The sequence below is a fragment of the Heptranchias perlo genome, chromosome 25 (assembly GCF_035084215.1).
Source record: "Heptranchias perlo isolate sHepPer1 chromosome 25, sHepPer1.hap1, whole genome shotgun sequence".
NCBI lineage: Eukaryota > Metazoa > Chordata > Chondrichthyes > Hexanchiformes > Hexanchidae > Heptranchias > Heptranchias perlo.
In genome coordinates this window covers 46,898,600-46,910,734 of record NC_090349.1, presented here as the reverse complement: position 1 = coordinate 46,910,734, position 12,135 = coordinate 46,898,600, and the positions used below count along the sequence as shown (strand labels likewise).

Below are 12,135 nucleotides of genomic sequence, written 5' to 3'. Positions count from 1 at the left end.
TCTAATATTAATCTTAATAAAAAAGGATAAACAAAATTCCATTCTTACTGGATCAAAGATAACAAAACTTCCCAAATCGGAAGGCATATTAAACTTTGTAAGCAGGCTTTGCTTTAACAGAAGGTGCAGTGTCATATTAGTCTCGCCTTGCCAATGGTCATACAACTTGTCTTCATACGCTTTCATCCTCTTTGCCACTTCAAGATATTTTGCTTTGGTCTGTCGAGCAACAGAAGTCATCGTTAGATTTCTCCTTCGCGTTTCATAAAACAAATGCAATGCAGAATGCAAAACTGTAACAAATATACTGTCAAAGCATCTTATACAGCTTTGCTTACTGAGAACCTTTTACAAATCTACAGTCTTATCAAATAAATAAATGTTAAATATAAATGCTGAATGTAGACAAGATTAGACTTGACTGTGAAGTAATTCCCCCTCTCTGAGGTCAAGTCACCTGCTGTCAGTCATGGTGTAGCCTCACACAAGAAGAGCGGCCATTGGCTAAGTTACCAGATAGAGACAGCACCCATGGAACTGTACCCCAGCAAGCAGCCAATACCTTCAGATCAGCAGGAGGAGAAAATTAACTGGTCACTATTTCCCTTTATAGAATAATGAACTAGGCTAGAGACCCTTGGATCTTTAGAGAGGAGGGGAAACAGAGACACAATAAAGAACAGTCTTTAAGATATACTAGGTTCAGCAGGCATCACAAAAATTCAGCGCATTCAGACTAAGGGGCAGAGTGACAACAGTACCCATCCGTTCATCCTCCCATTCCACTTCCACAACAAAATTAACAGTGCACCCAATAAACAAAGAACCAGTGCCCCACCCCCAGAGGCTTTAATAAAGAACCAGTGCCCCACCCCCAGAGGCTTTAATAAAGAACCAGTGCCCCACCCCCAGAGGCTTTAATAAAGAACCAGTGCCCCACCCCCAGAGGCTTTAATAAAGAACCAGTGCCCCACCCCCAGAGCCTTTAATAAAGAACCAGTGCCCCACCCCCAGAGCCTTTAATAAAGAACCAGTGCCCCACCCCCAGAGCCTTTAATAAAGAACCAGTGCCCCACCCCCAGAGCCTTTAATAAAGAACCAGTGCCCCACCCCCAGAGCCTTTAATAAAGAACCAGTGCCCCACCCCCAGAGCCTTTAATAAAGAACCAGTGCCCCACCCCAGAGGCTTTAATAAAGAACCAGTGCCCCACCCCCAGAGGCTTTAATAAAGAACCAGTGCCCCACCCCCAGAGCCTTTAATAAAGAACCAGTGCCCCACCCCCAGAGCCTTTAATAAAGAACCAGTGCCCCACCCCCAGAGCCTTTAATAAAGAACCAGTGCCCCACCCCCAGAGCCTTTAATAAAGAACCAGTGCCCCACCCCCAGAGCCTTTAATAAAGAACCAGTGCCCCACCCCCAGAGGCTTTAATAAAGAACCAATGCCCCACCCCCAGAGGCTTTAATAAAGAACCAGTGCCCCACCCCCAGAGCCTTTAATAAAGAACCAGTGCCCCACCCCCAGAGGCTTTAATAAAGAACCAGTGCCCCACCCCCAGAGGCTTTAATAAAGAACCAGTGCCCCACCCCCAGAGGCTTTAATAAAGAACCAGTGCCCCACCCCCAGAGCCTTTAATAAAGAACCAGTGCCCCACCCCCAGAGGCTTTAATAAAGAACCAGTGCCCCACCCCCAGAGGCTTTAATAAAGAACCAATGCCCCACCCCCAGAGGCTTTAATAAAGAACCATGTTTCCACACGCAGAGTCTTTAACTGTTTACAAAAAAGGAAGATTCCTCACCAGTAACAGTAACAGATTGCATGAACAACAGCCCCAGCACTCACCTTTCTATAGCTGCTTTTACCTTGGCCTTAGAGGGATGCATAGGCCACTGATTCCTGTTATGCAGATCTCACACACCTGGAAGTAACCCCAGTGTAAACCCGGCGTATTCACTAGGCTGTCCATTGGGAAGACCGAGCGAATCCAGCAAGTTTATATTGGGTGTGTGAGACCTGCACATTGGGAACTGTCAGGGTAAAATCTGAGATAAATAGCAGGGTATTTTCATATAAACTTGGCAAACATTTGTACACTAACATTACACAGTGTAATGTCTAGGTCGATATTAATACATTGAAAGAGTTTTCAGTGTCCCGATTATTAGCCAATGCAGCGGAAAGGGCTCACCAAAGCTTTGCCAATTCTGGTTGTATTCTGTCCATGCTAACAGACCCACTAACATTTACACCCTGCTAACTGACCGATAACATTCACACCGTGCTAACAGACCCACTAACATTTACACCCTGCTAACTGACCCGATAACATTCACACCGTGCTAATTGGCCCGATAACATTCACACCGTGCTAACTGACCGATAACATTCACACCGTGCTAACTGACCCGATAACATTCACACCGTGCTAATTGACCGATAACATTCACACCGTGCTAACTGACCCGATAACATTCACACCGTGCTAATTGACCGATAACATTCACACCGTGCTAATTGACTTGATAACATTCACACCGTGCTAATTGACCGATAACATTCACACCGTGCTAACTGACCGATAACATTCACACCGTGCTAATTGACCGATAACATTCACACCGTGCTAACTGACCCGATAACATTCACACCGTGCTAATTGACCGATAACATTCACACCGTGCTAATTGACTTGATAACATTCACACCGTGCTAATTGACCGATAACATTCACACCGTGCTAACTGACCGATAACATTCACACCGTGCTAATTGACCGATAACATTCACACCGTGCTAACTGACCCGATAACATTTACACTGTGCTAACTGACCCGATAACATTCACACCATGCTAACATTGCATATTTAAGTGAAATAAATCTGTAGGAAAGATATCTTGAAAGAAATATTGCCTTCTAGTAGGTAACAGTGCTTGTCATTCATCGATCTTTGCAAAAAATGTTCAATCTCCAAATGTCAAAGACTAAAGGCAGAATATGGACTCACCAATTTCCCCTGTTCACTCGCCAGCATCTCAGGCATTTCCTGAAAGTGAACGATGGGGTGCTTAATCCGGTGAAAGAGAGAACGTTCCCAATGGATGGCTCCAGCAACTGGAGGTTGATTCTTGGTCACAGGAGGATTATTAGCATTATTAGTGAAGAGGCTGTTTATAATATCAACCTGTAAAAAAAAAGCACCACGTTATATAAGCTTGTATTCCCTGGAATATAGAAGGTTAAGGGGTGATATGATTGAGGTTTTTAGGATTTTGAAAGGAATCAGTAGGGTAAATAGAGAAAGACTTATTCAACTGCTGGGAGAGTCTAGGACAAGGGGCATAACATTAATATCAGAGCCAGGCCATTCAGGACAGAAGTTAGGAAACACTTCTCCACGCAAAGGGTGGTAGAAATGAGGACCTCTCTCCCACAAAAAGCAGTAGATGCTAGCTCAATTAATAATTTTATAAATCTGAGATCAATAGATTTTTGCTAGCCAAGGATATTAAGGGATATGGAGCCAAGGCAGATAAATGGAGTTAGGATTCAGATCAGCCATAATCTCATTGAATGGCAGAACAGGCTCGAGGGGCTAAATGGTCTACTCCTGTTCCTATAAGGAAAAAGCCGAGAATAGTACCCAAAACAGTAATGAATCCTGCGTACCTCTTTACAATACTGTGACAGAATATCATTGAACTTTCTCATCATTTGTTTGTTGACAGCTTCTCGTGAACGGATATGTTTAAATCTCAAAAGCATGTCAAAAGCTGCTTCTGCAGAACGTAGGCTCTTGAACGACTCATCGATAAAGTTATTTGCTTCCCCTTCAATTAACTGCAAAAAACAATGAATCAACTTTATTTACATTGTTAAAGTAATTGCAATTAAATGAAAAGAAAATGTATTTGAAGAGTAGATGGACTGGGGTATCAAGGTAGATTATAACAGTGACTCTAGGTGGTCTAGTCAATAAATGAAGCATACATGCTACTGAACCATACAGACCACAAGGTCCCAGGTTCAATCTCCAGTCTGTGCTGAGTTAGCTGATCTTAGCTGGGGTGCCATAATTGGTTTCAGTGCCCTAGAGTTAAGGGAGGGAAGAAATCAGATCAGAATTTGTTACTCCTAATAAGCAGTCAGCAATTCTACCTTGCATATCAAATTGTCCTAAAATGTCCAAGCTAGGTTTCCCTGATGCATCATCTGATATCGTCCTGAGCAGACAGGGAGGTTCCAGGTTCAATCCCTGTTCAGTTCATTAATCTCAGTTGGGGTGAGAGTGGCATTACAATTGACCTCGGTGTCCCAAGGCCAAAGAGGGGAAAATCCATCCAGGATGCTCACTTTTGATTGCTATGCAGTGACCGTGTACTGGAAAGTGCACGTGAATGTCAGATGAGGGCCAGGATCGGGTCTAGCTGTTGTATCAGCTCTCAGTGTCTAGGCTTTCACGTGAAGAATGGCCATGGCCAAGGTACCAGAGGGCTGCCGACACCCGTGGAATTGTACCCCAGCAAACAGGAGTGCTTTCTAGAGCGCAGGGGAGGGGAGAATAAAATGTACATGGACTCGACCTCTAAACATGGGATCAATCCAGCTAGAAGAATAGGATCTAAGTGTTTTCTTTTTATCACCTGTAAGGATGAAAAGAGTTTAAGTTGCCTCAACAAAGTTTTCAGTAGAACCCAATGAGTCCCCAACACAATGTTGGCTAATATTTGTCACCACCTGGACAGGCCGTTTTTTAAAATTCATTCATGGGATGTGGACGTCGCTGGCGAGGCCAGCATTTATTGCCCATCCCTAATTGCCCTTGAGAAGGTGGTGGTGAGCCGCCTTCTTGAACCGCTGCAGTCCTTGTGGTGAAGGTTCTCCCACAGTGCTGTTAGGAAGGGAGTTCCAGGATTTTGACCAAGCGACGATGAACGGCGATATATTTCCAAGTCGGGATGGTGTGTGACTTGGAGGGGAACATGCAGGTGGTGTGATTCCCATGTGCCTGCTGCTCTTGTCCTTCTAGGTGCTAGAGGTCGCGGGTTTGGGAGGTGCCATCAAAGAAGCCTTGGCGAGTTGCTGCAGTGCATCCTGTGGATGGTACACACTGCAGCCACTGTACGCCGGTGGTGAAGGGAGTGAATGTTTAGGGTGGTGGATGGGGTGCCAATCAAGCGGGCTGCTTTGTCCTGGATGGTGTCGACCTTCTTGAGTGTTGTTGGAGCTGCACTCATCCAGGCAAGTGGAGAGTATTCCATCACACTCCTGACTTATGCCTTGTAGATGGTGGAAAGGCTTTGGGGAGTCAGGAGGTGAGTCACTCGCCGCAGAATACCCAGCCTCTGACCTGCTCTTGTAGACACGTTATTTATATATTTTTTTTATTCGTTCATGGCATGTGGGCGTCGCTGGCGAGGCCAGCATTTATTGCCCATCCCTAATTGCCCTTGAGAAGGTGGTGGTGAGCCGCCTTCTTGAACCGCTGCAGTCCGTGTGGTGACGGTTCTCCCACAGTGCTGTTAGGAAGGGAGTTCCAGGATTTTGACCCAGCGACAATGAAGGCTGGTCCAGTTAAGTTTCTGGTCAATGGTGACTCCCAGGATGTTGATGGTGGGGGATTCGGCGATGGTAATGCCGTTGAATGTCAAGGGGAGGTGGTTAGACTCTCTCTTGTTGGAGATGGTCATTGCCTGGCACTTGTCTGGCGCGAATGTTACTTGCCACTTATCAGCCCAAACCTGGATGTTGTCCAGGTCTTGCTGCATGCGGGCTTGGATTGCTTCATTATTTGAGGGGTTGCGAATGGAACTGAACGCTGTGCAATCATCAGTGAACATCCCCATTTCTGACCTTATGATGGAGGGAAGGTCATTAATGAAGCAGCTGAAGATGGTTGGGACTAGGACACTGCCCTGTTGGGATGGTTGGAACAAGGAACATTCTGAGCACAAATTCTTCACCTCTGAACATGGCACCAATTAGTCTGGGAATATTTGATGATAACAGTTGGCACAAAACAGCAGGGAAATGCTCCACTTCCTGCACACTATTTTTTCTCTTTTTTATGAATTTTAAAATAGAAGTGCTGTAGTATGAAACAGATTTTATTGTAAATAAATTAGGAGATTCGAACATTAAAAGTATTTCCAATGTTAGCATACCTGAACCTGAGAATCCAAATCCTCCATAACAACCCTCCACATTTGGGTGTGACGAATGTTAAACATATCAAAGGGTAATTCCACAATAGGTACAACCAAATCATTAACCCTTTGTATCACATCATCAATCCGCTTAGGGTCTCCAGTTACGGCCTTCAGCTCTGGTCCAAAAATATTGTAAAATTCTTCTCGAATCTGGTGATTTTACAATGCCATAATAGGTTTTTTTGTTTAATTTGTGTTGCTCTGATGTTTATAATGATTAAACAGAAAAAGACATTTCTTCATAAAGATCAATCAAAACATCCACTTATTACTTATTCATGAGTTGCTGAATTTACACCAGTGAGACTACTAAACATTCAGAATATAAAATGATGAATAAGAGGCAGCATTGAAAATCCTGGGGTGAACAAACAGCAAACCACTCTGTGACACAGCATGTTGGAGCACTAACATACTGCACTACGCTGCTGAGTTTAATAAACATACAAAGCTTGTGCGTAGCATTTTAAGCCTCTATAGCAAACCTGATTTTCTTCTTGTATCTATGATATATTAAAAGTATTATGTCTGCACGCACTTCCTGTCTGCACCACTTGATTCTTGTTATATTGTTGTCACAGTTTTTGTGTCAACTTGTTCCCATTATAATTCTCAATGTAATATGGAATATCCCTATGTAAAGTTGTCACGCTGCAATTACACAATCTGGGTGATGTGCGGAGCAAATTAGTGACCTTTCTCTGAGAGCTCCACTACCATCTTTTTTTTTATGAAGAGTAACTTTGCTTTTCTGGCAAGTTAGTGTTTAACTTAATTTTAAACTTTAAATTTTGTGGTTTTAATTTTTTAATATGTAATATGTAATTACAGTTGCCTTCCAGAGTTTTGTCTCCCCTGTTCTTTTGTGGCAGTACTACGGCTAGTCATTGGCCTCCCACTGGGTCTCTCCCGACTGCCTGGACTCCCATTTGTCCTGAGTCTGCTTCTTCCCCTCCTCCCATAAAGCTCCTGGCCTGTTCTCGGCTGTTAACCTCTCTTCCATTCTCAGCTTTTAAAGCAACCTGCCCATCCTGAAAGCTCTGTCTAAAATCTGCCAAACTAAACACTAATGGTAACTACACACTGCAACATATGTTTATCCACTCATGAATTGTTGCAACACTTTGCTGTTTCTAAATAAGGTCAATTTAGAAAGATGAAAGGGATCAGTCAGGGTGGCATCAGCACACCAGGTTTCCCAAGTTTACAAATGAGGCTTAATGATGTGCAAGGCATTTTTGATTTTACTAGAAGATAACATCACCATTTAAGCACAACTGAAAAATAAGCCAAGGAGATTGACATACAACTTGCATTTATACAGCACTTTTAATGTAGAAAAACATCCCAAAGCACGTCAAGAGATGTAATCAAAGAATGGACAGTGTGCCAAAGAAGAGAATATTGGGAGGGCTGATTAAAAGAGGTCGGTTTCATATAAAGTCTTAAAGGAGGGAGATAGGCAGAGGGGGCTGGAGGTGAATTTTAGAGTGTGGGCCGAGGGTTCTGAAGGCATGGTCAACAATGTTGGACTGAAGGGAGGGGAGTGCACAAGAAGCTGGAGACGGAGAATCAGTGTTTTCGGGAGGGGAGTATAGCACTAGAGGAGGTTACAGAGATAAACCTAAGTGTTCTTTCCCTTACTGAGTATCAATCTATTTAAAATTATTGTCCATTATCTCCATTGCAGCTCAACGTATGAGGTGTCACCAGTGTTCCTGCTCATAGAAGAATCTGTTTTAAAGAAGATGATGGAGTTTGTAGGTTGGCCAAATAGGAAACAAATCCTTCAATTATTTACATTAATAGGGCTCTACCACTCTTATCTCCAAGGCACATAGTCACCATTGTCTGTTTATCCTTTTGGAATGATGCAGCCTTCGTGATAGATTCCATCTTTGTGTGCTCTGCTTAACGTAATGTTGCAGTGTGAGAAAGCTTGTGGTCTATAGAAGCAATTGTGTTTAGTCAGGAAGAGTTTCTTAATGTAGTTGGACTCTGGATGTTTTGCATTAAAATTCAGATCATCCTGAGGTGGCTTACATAATCCTTAAAGGGCAGCTTGGGTCTCCCAAACAAAGTTCAAGGTCTTCACTGTCATTTTAACCAAATCTCTTCTAAATGGGTAAGTGTTATCCAAATTTAGGCACTTTCATCAGTTTTCAGTGAGAATGTAGTTCCTTCACTAAAGTGCAGAGGATCAGAAAGGAATGTAGGAACTGGTGAAGGAACCCCTCATACCTGTTCCGCCAATCTAGCTGGATCAATCCCAGCCCTCAGAAACACACCTGCTGTTAGCTAATATGGAATGGGACTAATTACAGTTCTGGAGAAATGGTCCAGATCATTCCACCCTGAAACTCAGGAGAGGAAGTGTAGAATTTGGATCCTAACTGAACAAAGAAGTATTGAAAAAAAGTGAGCCACTTATGACCTTTCTCTCCCCAAGGGGAGGAGTTGACAATTTACAAATATCTGTGAATCAAAAGAGAAACTTCACCAGCAATTAGCCTCTAATTAATCTAGGTTGTGCCTATTTAATTCTTTTGGACTTTGCGGCCTTAAAAGAGCCGGCTTATGTTACGCACATTTCCACCTCAAAATAATACATTACCCATTACTGACCATAATGTTCCTGTCCTTATAAAAATGAGCAAAGTCATAGGAGATTGACCAGTAATGTATTAAAAATCTTGCGTATGTGTACAGCATCCTGTTGACTTGTTCCATTGTAAATTCCTATGTCCACATTTATAATAGAAACTGCCTGTGTAAACTTGACGCATTGTAATTGCACTCTCGCACCAGCAGCACCAATGGGGGGGTGGGGGGGGTGGAAGGGTGTGGCCATGTTTATAGAAATTATAAATGGGGACATTGGAATTTATAATTTTTTTTTTATTCGTTCATGGGATGTGGGCGTCGCTGGCGAGGCCAGCATTTATTGCCCATCCCTAATTTCCCTTGAGAAGGTGGTGGTGAGCCGCCTTCTTGAACCGCTGCAGTCCGTGTGGTGACGGTTCTCCCACAGTGCTGTTAGGAAGGGAGTTCCTGGATTTTGACCCAGCGACGATGAAGGAACGGCGATATATTTCCAAGTCGGGATGGTGTGTGACTTGGAGGGGAACATGCAGGTGGTGTTGTTCCCATGTGCCTGCTGCCCTTGTCCTTCTAGGTGGTAGAGGTCGCGGGTTTGGGAGGTGTTGTCGAAGAAGCCTTGGCGAGTTGCTGCAGTGCATCCTGTGGATGGTACACACTGCAGCCACGGTGCGTCGGTGGTGAAGGGAGTGAATGTTTAGGGTGGTGGATGGGGTGCCAATCAAGCGAGCTGCTTTGTCCTGGATGGTGTCGAGCTTCTTGAGTGTTGTTGGAGCTGCACTCATCCAGGCAAGTGGAGAGTATTCCATCACACTCCTGACTTGTGCCTTGTAGATGGTGGAAAGGCTTTGGGGAGTCAGGAGGTGAGTCACTCGCCACAGAATACCCAGCCTCTGACCTGCTCTTGTAGCCACAGTATTTATATGGCTGGTCCAGTAAAGTTTCTGGTCAATGGTGACCCCCAGGATGTTGATGGTGGGGGATTCGGCAATGGTAATGCCATTGGATGTCAAGGGGAGGTGGTTAGACTCTCTCTTGTTGGAGATGATCATTGCCTGGCACTTATCTGGCACGAATGTTACTTGCCACTTATCAGCACAAGCCTGGATGTTGTCCCGGTCTTGCTGCATGCGGGCTCGGACTGCTTCATTATTTGGGGTTGCGAATGGAACTGAACAATGTGCAATCATCAGCGAGCATCCGCATTTCTGACCTGATGATGGAGGGAAAGTCATCGATGAAGCAGCTGAAGATGGTTGGGCCTAGGACACTGCTCTGAGGAACTCCTGCAGCAATGTCCTGGGGCTGAGATGATTGGCCTCCAACAACCACTACCATCTTCCTTTGTGCTAGGTATGACTCCAGCCACTGGAGAGTTTTCCCCCTGATTCCCATTAACTTCAATTTTACGAGGGCTCCTTGGTGCCACACTTGGTCAAATGCTGCCTTGATGTCATGGGCAGTCACTCTCACCTCACCTCTGGAATTCAGCTCTTTTGTCCATGTTTGGACCAAGGCTGTAATGAGGTCTGGAGCCAAGTGGTCCTGGCGGAACCCAAACTGAGCATAGGTGAGCAGGTTATTGGTGAGTAAGTGCCGCTTGATAGCACTGTCGACGACACCTTCCATCACTTTGCTGATGATTGAGAGTAGACTGATGGGGCGGTAATTGGCCGGATTGGATTTGTCCTGCTTTTTGTGGACAGGACATACCTGGGCAATTTTCCACATTGTCGGGTAGATGCCAGTGTTGTAGCAGTACTGGAACAGCTTGGCTAGAGGCGCAGCTAGTTCTGGAGCACAAGTCTTCAGCACTACAGTCGGGATGTTGTCGGGGCCCATAGCCTTTGCTGTATCCAGTGCACTCAGCCGTTTCTTGATATCACGTGGTGTGAATCGAATTGGCCGAAGACTGGCTTCCGTGATGGTGGGGTTATCGGGAGGAGGCCGAGATGGATCATCCACTCGGCACTTCTGGCTGAAGATGGTTGCAAACACTTCAGCCTTGTCTTTTGCACTCATGTGCTGGACTCTGCCATCATTGAGGATGGGGATGTTTGCAGAGCCTCCTCCTCCCGTTAGTTGTTTAATTGTCCACCACCATTCACGACTGGATGTGGCAGGACTGCAGAGCTTTGATCTGATCCGTTGGTTGTGGAATCGCTTAGCTCTGTCTATAGCATGTTGCTTCCGCCGTTTAGCATGCATGTGGTCCTGAGTTCTAGCTTCACCAGGTTGGCACCTCATTTTTAGGTACGTCTGGTGCTGCTTCTGGCATGCTCTTCTACACTCCTCATTGAACCAGGGTTGATCCCCTGGCTTGTTGGTAATGGTAGAGTGAGGAATATGCCGGGCCATGAGGTTACAGATTGTGCTGGAATACAATTCTGCTGCTGCTGATGGCCCACAGCGTTTCATGGATGCCCAGTTTTGAGCTGCTAGATCTGTTCTGAATCTATCCCATTTAGCACGGTGGTAGTGCCACACAACACGTTGGATGGTGTCCTCAGTGCGAAGATGAACTAGTACCTATTATAGCTTCCTACTTAAGAAAAATATCACTAAACATCATTAAAATATTAAAAATGGATATTTCTTAAAAGTTCAAAACAAGTTAATCCACGATGGAAAATGCTGGGAATACAGTTTTTTTTATTTGCAATGGTTTACCTGTAAGATATCATGAATATTTTGGCAGATGACAATCATGTAATCGGTTTTCTCGAACAGCTTTTTCCTATCAAATTCCCATCGTTGATCTCTTCCTGAAGCTTCAATTTTAGAACGAATATCAAAGTATGACTCTTTCCACACTTGGAGGGTTCGCATGGCTTCATAAGCACTTTGTTTTGCTGCTTCTGAGTTCCTCCTTTCAGATAAAATAAAGCAACATATTTGAAATTTGGATGGGGAGTTATTTAAACCTCTTTATCAGAACACAAAGGAAAGGAACGGGCAGCTCTACCCTGAGAGCTTTGATGTATTTGAGACTGTTATACCCACCCAGGACAGGTGAGACCGCTCAAATTCATTTACTTGTGGCTGACTGAAATGTAGTAGACTGCGGAAAAGAAAGAACTTGCATTTATATAGCACTTTACATTACCTCAGGATGTCCCAAAGCACTTCACAGCCAATTAAGTACTTTGAAGTGCTGTCACTGTTGTTGTGTAGGGAAATGCAGCAGCCAATTTGTGCACAGCAAGGTCCCACAAACAGCAATGAGATAAATGACCACATTATCTATTTTAGTGATGTTGGTTGAGGTATAAGTGTTGGCCAGGACACCATGAGAACTCCCTTGCTCTTCTTCGAAAGTGCCATGGGAT

General features: G+C 44.4%; 1 protein-coding gene across 2 annotated transcripts in view; it reads right to left on the bottom strand.

Moving 5' to 3' along the window:
• Nucleotides 1–12,135, bottom strand: part of dnah10 (dynein axonemal heavy chain 10) — a 248,394-nt gene that overhangs the window by 198,773 nt on the left and 37,486 nt on the right. For both annotated transcript variants that reach the window (XR_010967225.1, XM_068006240.1), the window contains exons 10-14: nucleotides 11,477–11,675; nucleotides 6,164–6,358; nucleotides 3,669–3,839; nucleotides 3,007–3,183; nucleotides 49–219 (exon numbers count right to left, since the gene is read on the bottom strand). Coding sequence is in view for 1 of the 2 variants with exons in the window: in XM_068006240.1 (XP_067862341.1) it covers nucleotides 49–219; nucleotides 3,007–3,183; nucleotides 3,669–3,839; nucleotides 6,164–6,358; nucleotides 11,477–11,675 (913 nt within the window). In the remaining variant the exon portion in view is untranslated. The remainder of the gene's footprint in view (nucleotides 1–48; nucleotides 220–3,006; nucleotides 3,184–3,668; nucleotides 3,840–6,163; nucleotides 6,359–11,476; nucleotides 11,676–12,135) is intronic.